Source organism: Momordica charantia (genome assembly GCF_013281855.1).
Source record: "Momordica charantia cultivar OHB3-1 chromosome 9 unlocalized genomic scaffold, Mcharantia_2.0 BLBB01000009.1, whole genome shotgun sequence".
Taxonomy (NCBI): domain Eukaryota; kingdom Viridiplantae; phylum Streptophyta; class Magnoliopsida; order Cucurbitales; family Cucurbitaceae; genus Momordica; species Momordica charantia.
Window position 1 is genome coordinate 26,752,265 of NW_028275167.1, and position 17,034 is coordinate 26,769,298.

Sequence of the window (17,034 nt, forward strand, 5' to 3'; positions counted from 1 at the left end):
TAACAATTATGAACAATTATATTTTTTTAATCCAATCAGGAGCGAGATAAATTAGGTTTAATTATCAATAAAAAGTGAAGCTTTTAGTGGTATTAATAGTCCAATTATTGATAATTAATTAATTAGTACCCACTCGTGCATGAGTTTGTGATATTTCCAATGTTCCACTTAGCTTATTATTTAAATATATATTTATAATCCGACCAAAATTTTTTGGTCTTGTCGTATTTAATTAATGTATTAATTGTGCTCTGCCCATATCTTATATTATAATCTGCATAATCCATCCCATTCAATGGCATATTTGATTAGTGGGCATACCACAAATAATTTTTTTTTTTTTAAATAAACTATATATGTTTCTTTTCAATTGATAAACTCAGCTGCCATCAAAACATATAGTTAAAAATTCCAGTGTTGGGAATTAATATCTTATTAATTAGGTGGAATCATTAAACTTTTTTGCATTTAGAAAAAAGTAATATAAAAAACATGCATGCACTCAATTTAATGTAAAAGGTGGTGTTAGTTAAAAGTGCTTTAATTTAATTTATTTATTTTTTAATCTTTAGTCTTTCTTTTTTTTGTCAAATGTCATCAAACGTTATCTTTCTCCTACTAAAATTTTGCATGTTATTTTTCTCTTATTTCAAAGGTTAAATTGAATTTTTAATCCCTTTAGATAAAAAAAATATATATATATTATTATTGTCTTTATTTTTCATTTGAATTTAACAAACTCTCTACTCATGAGTGAGAACTAACAGAAATGTAGATTGAGCGAGGCATTGGATATGGTATATTGTTGGTTACTTCAGAATAGGAATTTGTTCTTCCTTTTTTTAACTTCTAATAAAAACAATATTCTAAAACCTTACTAAAAATAATATTTCTCTTTTAACTATTATTACTTATTTTCAAAGTATTTGATAAATGATTAATTTACCGTAATTCATAAACTTAATTAAACTTTTGTGTTAAATGATGATTTAGCATGGTGTTTGATGAATCTTCATATGTGCAATTCCTCAGCCCATAAGTGGAAGGAAATATTTGAATTTATAAATGACTAAATTTAGGTGTAACTCATCAATTTAAGTTGTTTAATTCAACAGTGGTACTTATCCAACTTCATGAAAAAAGTTTTATAACGTTCAAAAGGCTCGTTGAGCGCCTCATTTATTAAAAAAAATGATGTGTTGATACTGATATCTAGTCTGCTTACGTGTCCGTCGAAAAGTGACGTGTGGGGCACTCTCGATTGTACGTAACCTACAAAATATATATTGAACTCAACACTGGGGTTGTACTCCCTCTAATGCACCCCGAAACTTAAGTCAATGTTTGTTCGGATGAGACACTAGAAGAGCCTAACGGTTGGTACAAGAAATTATATGCCTTAATAAAAGTTTTGGCTCCTCTTTTTATTGAGGAGCGTAATTCGAGCGTGCTCTACTTCATATATCAAAGGACGATTTTATCCATAACATAATAGTTTTTTTAGTACAACATGTAGGAATAAAGATTTAAATTCAGAAATAAGTGTCTTAACCATGATCAAATTAGCACCGGTAACAAGGGCTGTGGAACTCATTTGAATAAACAAAATCGAAAAGGTAATTTTTTTTAAAGCAAAAAAGCACTTTCATATTTTTTTCAAGTAAAAAATAAAATGAATTTTGAGAGAAAGAATGGCGTGTTGCATTGTAATGATTAAAAAACTGCCCCTAACTTTTTGGCAAACTATAAATGAACTGGATATGCACTCTTCTCTCTGCCTTCACATCACGCGTGACAACTTTTTACATACATATAATTTATTCACTATATATTATAATTAGTTAAAATACTATTTGTTAATATATTTTAATTTTGGTTAATTCTAGTACTTCTAACTCTAACTCCGATTCCTTTTAACTTGTATGCTTTTAAAATGTTCATTTTAGATTCTTTATTTTTTAAAGTGACTATCTTTGTCCCTTAATCTTATTTTTAATGTCGTTTTTTATATCGCAATTTCAACATGGTATTATAATCAATATATTCTTTTAAAATATAACTATGATTTTATATTAAAGGATTTTCATTAGGTGTGGAATTTGTGTTAACATTTTGCAAAATATAAACTACAATAATGACTTTTTAAAAGTATAAGGACGAGATCGAACATTTTAAAAGTACAATGATAAAAAAAGAATATTTTGAAAGTACAAAAACCAAACTAAATAAAAGTTCAAAATACATGAGCGATAATAATATCTTTTAACTATTATAACATGATTGTTCAAATATTATATTATAAAGTACCGAGAGAAATTTCAATTCATAGTTTAGGTTAAATTATCAATTTGTTCTCTATTTTATTATAATTTAATATTTATATAATTTCGAAATTTTCAATTTGATTTTATATAAATTTAGAAAAACTTTCACAAATTGTCTCCATGTCTACAAATTTTTTTTTTTTAACGTAACATCCACGTGTTCTTTCTCTATTCAATATATGACACATTTTGTATTTACATGAAAATGGAGTAAATATTTTCTATTTGACTAACTCTTTTAACTATAGGGAAAAAAATTAAAGGAAGGTGATAGTTCTTTTCAGTGAATAAAATACGATATCTCGTTAATTTGCATGGTTTAACTAATTTATCGAAACTAATTGACTTATATTTAGGTAAAAGTATATTGATTGTTGAATGAATTTGTACACATTAACATAATGTTTCTACTTAATCAGTGAAAGATCATTCTTTTTTTTAAATAATTTTATGAAAGGTGATTTTTTTTTTTGATGATTAACCTAACCTATCCTACCCTATGCTAAGGTCATTAATTTAATTTCAAATTCTCTTCTCCTAAAAGCCTACATCATCTCAACTAACCCCATTCACTTTTTAATTGCTCTCTCTCTCTTTAATATTTTCTTTTAATTTCCCTATAAAAAGAATATAGATTTCTTTTAATTTCATTATTTCATTCTTTAAATATATTTTTAACACAAACTATTAATATTGTGTTAATTAAATTAAAACTAAATTAATTGTTCAAGCATATATCTTTCTTATTTTTTTCAAGGTCCAAGCATGTCTTGTTTACAATGCTTTGAAAAAAAAGTAAGCAATAATAACACACTTTTCAAACTTGATTGAGATGTCATTAATTTAATTATTTAATTAATGTTAACACTAGATTAACTAAATAAACTTTCTCTTTTTTTTTTCAAATATGATTTGCAATTTATTTATTATAAAAAAAACTTATTCATTTTCTAAACACACTCATCAAACTAATTTTATGTATTTATTTAGTGTAAGATTATTTAATAAAATAATTTTACTTTTTGAAAAAAAAAATTGTTAACTAATAATATCGATTGATAATTTCATGAGTGGACTCACCTTTAGAAAGGAATCAAGAGGCATTTTAGTATTTCATTATATTATTGTCCTTTTAAATAATCTTATTTATTATTATCATTATTTTTAGAATAAGTAATAAATATTATTTTAGAGAGAGGATGTATGTGAATTTATATATATTGTTAATTAACTATCATGAAATTAGGTATTAATTGCATTTATAATAAAGTAAAGCAAGATTTGAGAAAAAATAATAGCAAGATAAGATAAGATAAGGGTAGATTTCGAATGATGTGTGTCGATATCAGCTCACACAAAACATGCACAAAAATATAGAATTCATCTATCTATTTCAACTAGTTAAGATTTCTATGTGCGACAAAAAAGTTTTTAAATATTTTTATACGTTTGAATATATGTATAAACATTTAGGGATAAAATATTTGAATAACTACATTAAAAAAAAACTGTTGTTTTATAGTTTATTTTCATCAATCATCTATTTTTTAAAACAATTTAAATTTATTAACAATTATGGGTTTAGTTGTCCAAACGACGGAGTCTAAATTCTATGAATGAGAGTTCAAACCACGGTGGCTCACCTACCTATCATCTTATAAATTCTTTTCACTAAAAAATTGCAAGTGAGTCTGTTAATAAAAGAAAAAAAATGAATAACCTTAAATTTCAATTATCCATTATTTAAGAAACTCTATTTCTACCAACGCTGGATTAAGAAATTACTATATTGGACATCCACGGATGTTAAAAGAAAACAATTAAATTTGTTACACTTGAATAGTTGTTTTTTTGTAATTATAATTTTGAAAAAAAAAATTTAATATTATTTTAATACTAAAAGAAAACTACTCATTTTATTGGTATTGGTTTGTATTTTTATACTTTTTTATTTAATATATCAATCGCTTTTTGTTCTTTTTTTTTTCGCTCTCTTAAAAATTACACAGAGGTATGATTATTTATATCTGATGTTTATTTTAATAATTTCAAACAATACTCACAAACCATTAATTTCAATAATAATTATTCAATTTAGATTCTCCATTCTGTAAGAGTTGTTGGCAACAAAGGAAAAGATTTAGGAAAAAAGGAAAAGGTATTTGGGAGCTTCTAGATTATTCATTTAATAGTGATTCTTTTATGCATGCCCACCAAAAGTAATTAAGATCAGGGATGTATATTATTGGAGGTCCAAAAAACTAATCCGGCATATCAAAACCAACCGAATCGATATCAGTTGGTCGATTTCATCACAGTTGGCGTTTGAAACGATAATAAACTCTCAAATTGACCAACCAATATAATTGGCTCACCGACATTTTTATTTTCATTTTCTCACACCTCTACCCGACGTTCTGTCTCTCACTCCTTCTTTTCTTTGCATTGTCGATTCGTTGCCCTAAATCAGCCCCACTCGCATCAGCCGTCCATTTCCACCGCAATCCAGCCTTATCCATCTGTCTTGTCCCTAAAGGAAAAATAGTTGGTTTGTCGAAAACTGATGGACCAAGCTGACTTTTCCATCGACCAGTGGAAAACCAACAAAATGGTTGGTCTATTTTCAAACCAACCGTGTCTCGACGTGATCAGTGTCGGTATGGACTTGAAAATCGACCTGACTGATCCATGTACACCTCTAATTAAAGACTATCAAACCAATCTAAGTATACATATTCAGTGAATAATATATTTATTATCATCTCCAAATCGATGGATTGATCTCCATCCCTACCATTATTAAAATCATAAACAAAAAATTTGCAGACGAGTTTATTAATAAAAAAATTGATAACCATAAATTTTAATCATCCATTATTTTAAAATCCCTATTTTGCACACATGCTAAATTAAGAAATTACTCTATTTCACCCATGTACTTCACCATTGCCACAATATAGATTTGAGTACATCCCAAACCTAATTTTAGAAACCAATATCACTTAAAAAAAAATGCAGTGATGATCTATATAGTCCCCACTCAAAATCATTAAATGATAAAACCTTTTGTCTAATAACCAACCATCGACCCCAAATTAAGACTCTTGACGTTCAACCTAAATCGTCCCCAAATTAAGACTCTTGACGTTCAACCTAAATCGTCCCAACGTTAGACCATAGTTTAACAAGATTATAATTAATCCAAAACTCCACCATAAATCAAGGCTTGAATTAATCCGAACCGTGACCTATACCATATAATATATTAGATACTAAAAATCAAGACTAGAATTAAACGAACCATAGTCTATATCAATAGACCGACATGATCATATGACCGATCTAGATCCATGTCAGAATTTGAAAGGAAATACCATACAAATAATTGTACTAGCACGACAAAACTCCCCCACAAAATTCTCAATAACTCCAAAAGAAAAAAAATTTAAAAATAAAAAAAAAATATATCTGTTTTTTTCCCCTCTCTTAATATATATTTTTTCTCCCCAAATGCAAAACCAAATAAATTCCTGGATCCTGCTTCCTCCTGTCCCTCAAATAAACCAAAACCCCAACTCCAAAGGTCCCATTTTCCGCAGCCAAAAAATCATGCTTCCCAAAATACCCTTCCCCCTCCTCTTCCTTCTCCATCTCCTCATCTTCTCCGCCGCCGCCGCCACCGACTTCCAATTTCTTAACGTCAAAGAAACCAAATTCGACTCCAACGACGATCGCATTCTCCACAACCTTAACTTCTCCGACGGCCACCGGCAAGTTACCGGTAAAAAATCCAACAGTAGCAGTAGCACTAAATTCAAGCTGAAGCTCGTCCACCGGGATAAGCTCCCGCCGTCCCACGTCCACGGCCGCCGCCACGGCTTCGTTGAGCGCATGAAAAGAGACGCCTCAAGGGTCGCCGCCCTCGTCCGCCGCCTGTCCCACGGCGGCGCCGACAGCAGTTACAAGGCGGCGAATTTCGCGACGGATGTCATTTCAGGCAAGGGAAATTATGAATAAAAAAATTAAAACTTTTTAAATTTTTTTAATACCCTTTTGGGATTTATTTATTTATTTGTTTTCGTTGGTGATTTGGAATTAGGGATGGAAGAAGGTAGTGGAGAATATTTTGTTCGGATCGGGGTTGGTAGCCCGCCGAGGAGTCAGTATATGGTTATTGATTCCGGTAGTGATATTGTGTGGGTCCAATGTCAGCCTTGTAGCCAATGCTACCAACAGTCCGACCCGGTTTTCGACCCGGCCGATTCCGCCTCTTTCACCGGCGTCTCCTGTGGCTCCTCTCTTTGCGACCGCCTTGAGAATGACGCTGGCTGCCACGCTGGACGGTGCCGATATGAGGTGTTGTATGGCGATGGGTCTTACACCAAGGGTACTCTCGCTCTCGAAACTCTCACCATCGGCGAGGTGAGTTGAATTCCTACCTAACTAAAAAGTTTAAATAAATAGGTGAAAATATATTTACTTAAAGCTAACTTGCATGTAATTTTATGATTGTGTATAAATTATTGGGTCCATATATATATTTTAAATAATATTAACTAATAATGATACTGTCATTCAAAAATTGACAGTTAATTAATTTTTTTCCTTTAAATTATCTATGTTTGCAGTTCTTTTTATTAGTTGACAAATATTTAATAGTGGTAAGCAGCTCTCCTACTTGACATAAGAATTTATAATTTTTTTTTCAATACAATAAATTGTGAGTATGGGAGATCGAATCTCCAAAGTCGAGAGAATAAATAGATTCTAACTATCATTGAGATATGTTCATGTTATCATAATTCATAATTAGTAGGTTATTGAATATAGGTTACAAAGATTTCAAGATTTTTTCTTTTTCCAAATTAAAGTTTAAATTTTTTTTTTATAAAAATTATGAGTCCTAGTTTTGAAAATTTAAGATTTATTACAAAACTTTTTAAAAATAAATACAAAGACGAAACTTATAAATTTAAACCTTTTGTTAAACAGTGAAACTGGAAGAAAATGAGATTACAATTATTCTAAATTTATTTAATCATTTATTTATTTATATATTTTTAAAAAGGTCGTGGTTCGGGATGTGGCGATCGGATGCGGTCATACGAACCAGGGCATGTTCATCGGAGCCGCCGGTTTACTTGGTCTCGGCGGCGGCTCCATGTCGTTCGTCGGCCAGCTCGGCGGTCAGACTGGCGGAGCATTCAGCTACTGTTTGGTGAGTAGAGGGTCCGGTTCGACCGGAGCATTAGAATTCGGCCGGGGAGCACTGCCGGTCGGCGCCACGTGGATCTCCCTAATCCGAAACCCACGCGCCCCAAGCTTCTACTACATCGGACTCGCCGGCGTCGGCGTCGGCGGCGTCAGAGTGCCGGTGCCGGAAGAAACTTACCGGCTAACCGAGTACGGCAGCAACGGCGTCGTAATGGACACCGGCACCGCCGTGACGCGGCTGCCGACGGCGGCGTACGAGGCGCTCCGAGACTCCTTCACGGCGCAGACCGCGAACCTACCACGAGCGGGCGGGGTTTCGATCTTCGACACGTGTTACGATCTGAACGGGTTCGAGTCCGTACGGGTGCCAACGGTGTCGTTTTACTTTTCGGACGGGCCGGTGCTGACGCTTCCGGCGAAGAACTTCCTGATTCCGGTGAACGGCGCCGGAACTTTTTGCTTTGCGTTTGCTCCGTCGCCGTCGGGGCTTTCCATAATCGGAAACATCCAGCAGGAGGGAATTCAAATTTCCTTCGATGGGGCTAATGGATTTGTGGGATTTGGCCCAAATGTTTGCTAAATTGCAAAAATATAACCTAAGTTTTGGAATATAGTTTTTAATCATATTATTATTTTTGTTTCAAATCCAATAAATAAATAAAAATGTAAATAAAATAATGTTATCTAGACATCAGTATATATAGTGCCTGTCAATCTATGAATAATGTTGTATTTTTGCTTATTGTAATGCAATGAAAAGTATAATATTCCTGTTTCTCGTCTCCTTTTCTAATTTCATACTTACATAAAAATTATTTTGTCTTTAGAATTAAACAATAAATACTTTTATGATATATTTACTTCAAAAAAATTTATTATGCAATTTTTTTTGAAAAATATTGAATAGTATATTTACTTCCAAAAAAAAATTATTATGCAATTTATAAGTAAAATATGATCGATAAAAAATACTTACGTTGAAAATAAAAACAATAAATTTGATTATGTTGTTTTCGATTCTAGAAACATTTTTTAAAAATGAAAAAGAAAAAATAAAAATTGCTACCAAACACGTATAAAGAACTCTTACTTTTGGTTACGAAGAGAAGGTATTACAATATCAAGGATGAACAATGTTTGTCTTCTTCTCTATTTTTAAACTTTTCTTGTTCCCACCAGAAATTGAATGGACTAAACATGGATAGAACGCTTTTTTTTTTTTTTTTGACAAAATTACCAAAACACCATATGCATTATATGTTTTTAAGAACCATCTCCTACATATTTCTTTTTTCCTTTTTCTTTGAAATGAAACGTTAAATCTTAATTTTCAACCAAAAGGGTAAAAGTAGAAACACAAAATGAGTAAAATAATGTCTCTCTCTCTCTCGTGTTTGGTAGTGTCACAAGAGGTACAGTGGTGTGAATGATGAGATTGAGGCACAATTATGAATTATGGGATGGACATGTGAAGGCCTCACGAGGGCAAAATTGGGTCATATTTCTATTTTCTGTGTGGTGGTAAGAAACATACAAACCCACACCATATGTGTGGCTCTATAAAAGCCACTCTTGACCAGAAAAATATAGGAGTATGTACTTTCGATGAAAAGTTGACAGTTGTTTTATTTTTCTTCTTATTTCTTTCTTTTAGCTATTAAACATGTAATGTAATGGTTGATCCATCGATAGATCCTCTTGGATAAACACTTAAGTTTTGTTATTCTTAATAATGACAAAAAAGAAGTTCATTTTTTTCAATACAATATTCTTTCGATTTAAGATTATACAAATATAGATATTGCTATTTATGTTATGTTTTTGCTTTTACTCCTAATCGATACAAAAATTCAGTCACACGAGTATTTTTCGTGCAAAACAAGTGTCTTTTAATACTAATATTATCTATTTTGAAACTTTATGAATTAGGTTTTGGACTTGACAAGGAAAAAAAACAATATCGATCTCACACCTTATTGGACTACATTTATTTTAATTAGCTTTATAAATTTGTATTTATTTTATTTATCGTGATTTGCAGCTCATTTCTTTTAAGGGTATTTTAGTCTCTTACTTATATTTATAAGTCAAATCAATCCCTTCAATAAATCCTAATCATGGTATTATTCTCTCTCAATTCTCTCTTTTTTTGAATCAAACGTCTTCACTTATAGATTAAGATATCTACGTCACCTTTTTTTTTCTTCTTTTCTTTTCTTATGAACCAAAGAAAAAGAGAAGAAAAAATGGGAGGGAGAGAGAAACATACAAGGATTTTGTTTTGTGGTTTGACAAATATATATATTGTCCAAAGGGACAGACAATAATGTCTGAGGTGTTTTGGATGTTGTGTGTTTTTTTAACAACTTTATGGTTTTTTTTTTTTTTTGGACTTTCTGTTTGAATTGTTGATTTTTTAAAAGCTTCCATTTTGAGCTGTATATTCAAATTATCCAATGATGTGCTCTGAATTGAAAGGAAGAAGAGAAAGAAAAAAGTGCTTCTATATGTTTCAACTTTCATCTTTAATTTCTTCTCATATAAAAGCTTACACCAAGAAAGAAACAACAGTAATAATGAACAATTTTCACTTTCATATTCATGCTTATGTTCATGTGGGGGCAAAGTCCTCTTTTTGCACTTTCATTTCTTAAAAGAAATTCACTTTTTTTTGGGGGGAGAAAAAAAGTTTCCAAAATGGAGATGGGATGAAGATATTCTCCTGGAAATATAAGTAGGTCGGTGATGACGTTGGAAAATAGAGAAAAGTACATCCAAAAAATGAATTCTTACTATTTCATTCTTATGCTTTCAGAAGTTTTATTGTTGTTTTTATTTTCTGACATTTAGTATACGTTTTTTATTTTGTCATTTTTCAAAAATACTAAAAATAAATTAAGTGGGGCAAGCTTTTTTTATCTAATTTAATTAATTTTGATATGATACTCCAAAGTCTTCGTATCTTTAAACTACATTAATGATTTATAACTCGATCTATGTTCATATGGTACCTCTAGAAGACTCCTGCATGACCAAAACAAAATAGAATAGCATGAGACATAATTTGCTATGCCATAACCCATAATGAAATTTTCTTAAATATGGTGACAAAATTAGTAGGGAGGTTAAAAATATAATTTAATAAAATAATAACAAATTTCTTTTAAATAAAAAGCTAGATTTTGCTGGGTAGCAAAATTGGGAAGGAAAGTTTTTAACTAAAATAAATATGTAAATAAAAAGAGGCTAAATTGATTGATTTTTTTTTAAATTACAATAAATCTATGATAAATATTTACCATTAAAAAATAGAAAGTCGAGATTTTTTTTTTTTGGAATTATTCCGACCACGTCACTCGTGTATCAGGAAGGATAATGGCGGAACGTATAAGCCCATTGGGCCGTGGCCCATGGTTTATAAGGTTCGTCAACCCAATTATACGCTTTTCTTTTTAAGATACAATTTTGAAAATTAATGAACCTATTATATATTTTTAAAAATTCATTAATCTGTTAAACACAATCTAAATTTAAAACAAAAATATATATATATATATATATTATTAATATGCTATGCCTAATTTTAACTTATCAAAATAATCAAATTTACACGACTCTTATAGAATAAAAGGAGTTCAACGAAATCAAATTGAGTCTAGTTCAATGGTAATGGACATATATCAAGAGGTTCTGAGTTCTATCCACACCCTCATATGTTGTACTTAAAAAAAGGTTCAATGAAATCTGTAAAATAGAAATATTAATATCGATCTAGTACATTGTAAAAAACAACGTTTTATAGGGTACTTTGATTAGGAGTCTTTAAAGTGAAAAATCTATAGTAACATCATATCTTCTCCTTTTGAATTATTTAAGGGAATTCAAATTCTTAAAAGTAATTTGAAATATTTGGACAATTCAACTTTCTTTGATGAAGGAAATTCAAACGGGAGAAACTATTACTTTTTCCAATAATTTATTATTATTATCTTCTTTTATTTTAATGGAAAACTTCTATGATAAAACATTAAAAAAAGTTTTATTAAAATTGGAAAGAAATTTTGCAATGGTCAAAAGATGGTGACATTTCAAGGGGTGGCGCGTGGCCCGGTGTGGAACATAAAATCTGGCGGATCTTTCTCTCTCTGTGTATTAGCTTAGGTGTAGGGTAGAAGCAGGCAGTAATTTTGGGAACACAGGAAAAAATACTTTTCAATTTCTTATTTTATAATTGAGAAACATTAGTAAACTATTTATGTTTTTTTTCTTATTTTTTAGAAACGTTTTTAAAATTATATAGAAATTTAGAAAAAAAAATTAATGGTCTATTTGGTAACATTTTCGTTTCTTGTTTCTGTTTACTCATTTTTAATATAAAAAAACATTCAACAATGATAAAAATACGATTTTCATTTATGTTTGAAGAAAATAGAAACAAGAATATAAGAAATAATAAACATATTTTTATTGTTTCCAAAATTTTTATACAATTTTGAGAATATTTCTAAAAAATAAGAAAAAAAACACAAATAGTCGTGAAATGCTTGAATTTCTTAATAAAATAAACCCAAGTTTTTTTTAATAGAAAATGCAATTATATTTTTATATATTAAAAATATGAAATAAAAGAACAAGAAAGGAAAAAATTACTCCAACTCTCACTCCTTTTCTTCTTCTCTCTCTACTCTCATTTTCAATTGCCTCATCATTTCATTCTAAACTCTCTCTCTCTCTCTCTCTCTCTCTCTCTCTCTCTTCCTTGTCATTACAAGTCTTTTCAATTTAGATTTTCCAAGTCTCTAGTCATTTCTTTTTAATAGGTCAAAAAATGGATTTTTTTTAGAATAGAATACTACTTTGGTTTATACATTTTTACCTTTGTTTCATTTTAGTATTTTTATTTTTACCATATCTATTTTGATTATCTCGTGTTAACTTTGATTAATTTTAATCTATATACTTTAAAAATATTTATTTTGATCTCTATATTTTTAAAAATGAATCATTTTCATCCCTTGTTTGCAAAAATTCTAACACACATTCTAAACATAAACTATTAATATAAAGGTACCACTATATTTTAAGAAATGTATTGAATACAATATCATGTTGGATTGTGATCGAAAAATGAGATAGAAAATAAAATAAAAGAATCAAGACGGTCACTTTTTAAAAGTGCCAGGATGAAAACAAACGCATCTTGAAAATGTATGTACTAAAGTAGACAAAATTTAAGTACAATGGGTCAAAATGAACACTTTCAAAATACATGGACCAAAATAGTATTTTACTTTCAGTTTTTATTCATTTTGATATCCGTACTCTCAATTTTTGTTCATATTAGTTGTTGGTCTCTATATTTTAAACAAGTGTGACCACTTTAATCTTTTCATTTTCATTTTTATCTCATTTATTTCAATCACACTTTAGCATGACACTTAACTCACAAAATGTCTTGAAATATGGCCATAAATATTGTACTAAAGAGTTTCCATTATATTGAGTATTAAATTTATAGAATCAAAATAGTTACTTTTTTAAACGTTGAAAATACAAATATCCAAAATGATCCCCAAGAAACAACCATATAGCAAGGGCATGACTGTAGGGATGGCAAAAAATACACACGGGATCCGATCCCCACGGGTACCCGACCCGATCGAGTCGGGGATTCCAAGGTCAAATCGAGGATCCCAATCGAGTCCCACGGCACGGACGGGGGAGGTCCCTCGTCCTGTTTAATATTATTATTTATAGTTTTATATATAATAAATTAATAATAATAATATTTATTAATTTTTATACTTACTTTTTAAATTTGTTTAAAAAGAAGCAATGCCTCAAGTCCAATAAAGTATTAATAAATCTTTAAAAAATTAATTTAAAAAATAAAGTTAGGTCGAGGTGGAGTTGGGTTTCCGTTGGGGATTCCCTACCCCGTTCCCGTCCCTAAATTTTCGGGACGGTGACAAGAATGTGAGTAAAAATCTCCAACGGGGCGGGGATGAGGATACCCCAGTCCCCACCCCGCTTCGTTGCCACATCTAGACATGAGGCCTTGTAGTATCATCACCTATCACGAGTTATTATGTTTGAACCTTTAAGTGAACTTAATATCAAAAACTATTGATATACTCTCTCATGCTCAGACCTGAAGGTGGGCATGGAAACTCGATTATAAGGACCAAAATAAACGTTTTAAAAACACGTTAATCATAATAAACAAAAGTCGATAGTACAGAAACCAAAATAATATTTAAACATATATCAACCGAGAAAGAGATAGATTGGCAAGAATAGAGAGTTACTTACGGAATCTAAGGATAGAGAAAAATACCAAATCAGAAGATAGCAGAGCTAAAGATGATATACAGAATCATGTGTCTATCAAAACTCATATTTACAAAAAAAAAAAAAAAAAAAAAAACAATCCTCACATCACATCCCAAATCCTCACATCACCCTTCTTCTCTCTCTATTGCTTCCAAACTTCTTTTTCCCTCTCTATTTTCTCTTCTTTTTCTCAATTCTATTTTCATAAACTTTTCTCTCTCACTTGTTTCCAATTTCATGTTCTATTTTGGTTTCCTGTTTTTCCCTTTTATAAAAAAACACTTTATTTTGTCCAATATTGTCCATTGACAACTATTTGCATAATTGTCACGTCCAATCATATTACTTAGTTAAAGTATGTCGTCATTCTACCACTTAAACTACTACGTTGTACGTTCAACTCAGTACTCCCAAAACTATATATTTCAATCCATTTTCTTATTTCTTAGTTTCGAAAACTAATGTTTGCTTTTGAAACTATTTTATGGTACTCCTTGTTATCCTTTTCCTACCTAATATCTATATATAGTCGCCCCATTCAGAATTTTTAGTCTATTTTCAACATTAAACTTTACATTTTGTTCCCAAAATTAAAAAAAAAATGTCTATCTTATTGCTTTGAAAACTTAGAAAAAAGATTTAAAAAATAGTCCTTCCAATTATTTTTGTACATGATATATTTGCCCACACAATGTATCCACCTCAGCCAGCTTTATGTGGCTTAAATATAATCTACTAATCAATCCGCTTAAACTTTTAGATTTATTGACGATTTAAAATGATATCAAAGTAAAAAGTCTCTATGTTGTCATTTACTCTTCATTTAATGTTGGTTTTCACCGATTGAATTTTGTGCAAATTAAATTTCCAACCCACAAGTAAGATGAGGGGAGCGTTAGATATTCATAAATGATATGTTTTCGAGTTCATTGATGATTTAACAATTAAGTGTTCGAGAACAAAATAAAATAATGCTTTAAAAGTTAATCCACCAAAACTAGATCTAGAAACCTTGTTTTTTAAGGAAAAAGAAATTGATAATTTGAAATCCATCCCAGCCAAGGCAATGAACAAATTGAGTTAAAACCTGAGGTAGCTTTCAAAACCTTATGATATGACCAAACCCCATAACTATCCATTCTCCATATCATCTCTCTCTCTCTCTCTCTCTCTCTAAAATCCTTCAGAAGCCCTTTCTCCTCTCTCTCCTCACGTGGGATTTTAATTTCTTTTCTTTTCTTTTATTCTTTTTTCCGGCGCCGGAGATGGCGGTGGTACGGCGGTGGCGCGTGGGAAGAGAAAGATCAGGAGCTTATTCCGGCGGGTGAGGGCGGAGATCAGGCGGCAGATGGCGGCGGGGTCCCACCGGAAGGCGCGCCTCAGCTTCCACTACGACCCTTTGAGTTATGCTTTGAACTTCGACAATGCCAATTCTGGCTTCTTCTGCTGATCAATTTCTGCATTTTTCTTTTCTTTAATATTCGAAACTTCGCAGAAAAAAAATATATTATGATATGATGATGAAGAATGAAGAAGAAGAAATGTTGTGGCTTGTTTTTGGTTGTGTTTTTGTAATATAATGTTGTGGTTTTAATTTTTTAACTCTGAGCACAGGAAAGAGGTAATATTTTGGAAGAAATGCATTGGAATGAAGAATTTAATGGAGGTTTTGTTGTTTATTTGTTCTTTTTTTAGATATAATTAATTATGCGTGGTAGAGATTTCAACTTTCTACTCATCACGAGAATTATTGATGTCTCGGTACTATTATTTTTTATAGTTATAATTTTGAATAATACTTGTTGATGCAATTTTTGGTAAGTTGGTCGGACCCGAAGTCGGTGAATCGGATCGACCATTGAGTGATAAAAAGAGGTTGGGTCTAGCTAAAAGAAGTAGAGACCCGATAGGTTGTGAGCACAAGAAGGACGAGATCTTGTCGTTTGGGAGTTAAGGCGAAAGGCAAAAATAGAAGGTGGGTGGATGTCGGTATGGTATCGGCCTACCACACTCCGATGCTTAAATCAATATATAAGTTTAAGATGAGAAAGAGAAATGAGCAAGTCTTGGGTTGAATTGCTTGAGAGAGGATGACGTGTCCTGAAAGGTCGGAGACCCTTTCTATTTATAGTTTCTATTGACAGTCTGAATGAGTCATTGAAAAGTGTAGGGAGAATGTTAAAGTCGACTCCAGTACTATATTCCACTCTATAATAATACCAATAGACGGCTAGCGGCTAATTGGGCCGCACTAAAACTCAAGGCCTACCATCATTGAGATGGTGGGCCGCACATGACCTCCTAGCCCCTCATTGTGCGGCATTGTGCCGCGCAATAAAAGGCCAGCGCATTGAGATGGGTTGGGCCTTTTTCGGCCCAACCTTCCTTTATTTTTTGGGCGTCTGCCCAATTTGACCCTTAACAATACTTATTTAAAATTATTTACCAACCAGTTAGTAGAAATCTTCAATTAACTACTATTATATTTTATGCATAACTAAGGGTTTGTTCATTTATTATGTTCACAAAGAAAATTAGGGTGTTTTTACTGAGGGCTAGAATAGGGTTAGAGTTTTTATTTAAAAACTCTTTTTTTTTTATAATTTATATATTTATTTAAATGTTCATAAATGATAAAACTCCTTAAAAAAAAGTAAATAATTTAATCTGATGTATCTTGGATTGTAAATTAACAGAGTAGCATATCTTTCTAAACAAATAATTTAAATGGAAAAATACACTTGAGGTTTAAGTCAGGTGTCTATTTGGTATTTATTTAGAATAGACATTTTTAGTTTTTGATATTTGGAATACGTATCTATTTGGTCAAGTTTTAAAATGAATATTCTTAGTCCCTAAAATTTGAAAATTAGTTTTAAATGGTCTTTAAATTACTTTTAGTTAACTAATGTTGAAATGACGCGGCGCTAACATGGTAAAATGTATTAATTTAATTTTTTTATCGGACTTTTCTCATTTATTTATAAAAATTTATCTCTACCCTTTACATCTTCTTCTTCCTCCTCTCCTCCAACAGGTTTACAGGCCACTGGCTACCACCCAATTTCCGGTAACCTTCGCCATCCATGAAGGAGAGATGAGAGTTTTCCCTCGAGCCGTCTGAATATTTTCATCCTCAACATCACTCTTAAAATTGTCTTAT

At 31.0% G+C, this 17,034-nt stretch overlaps 1 protein-coding gene across 1 annotated transcript; it reads left to right on the forward strand.

The window, feature by feature from the left end:
• Window positions 1-5,836: 5,836 nt before the first annotated feature.
• On the forward strand, window positions 5,837-8,313 carry LOC111010176 (protein ASPARTIC PROTEASE IN GUARD CELL 2). Its single transcript, XM_022283514.2, has 3 exons — window positions 5,837-6,321; window positions 6,424-6,746; window positions 7,393-8,313. The coding sequence occupies exons 1-3, from the start codon at window positions 5,934-5,936 to the stop codon at window positions 8,116-8,118; spliced, it is 1,437 nt and encodes a 478-aa protein (XP_022139206.2). The 5' UTR covers window positions 5,837-5,933; the 3' UTR covers window positions 8,119-8,313.
• The last annotated feature ends 8,721 nt before the right edge of the window (window positions 8,314-17,034 follow it).

Coding starts and splice junctions, on each gene's coding strand:
- LOC111010176 (XM_022283514.2), top strand. CDS start 5,934: ATGCTTCCCAAAATACCCTTCCCCCTCCTCTTCCTTCTCCATCTCCTC. Junction 6,322..6,423: donor CGCGACGGATGTCATTTCAG/GCAAGGGAAATT, acceptor ATTTGGAATTAG/GGATGGAAGAAGGTAGTGGA. Junction 6,747..7,392: donor AAACTCTCACCATCGGCGAG/GTGAGTTGAATT, acceptor ATTTTTAAAAAG/GTCGTGGTTCGGGATGTGGC.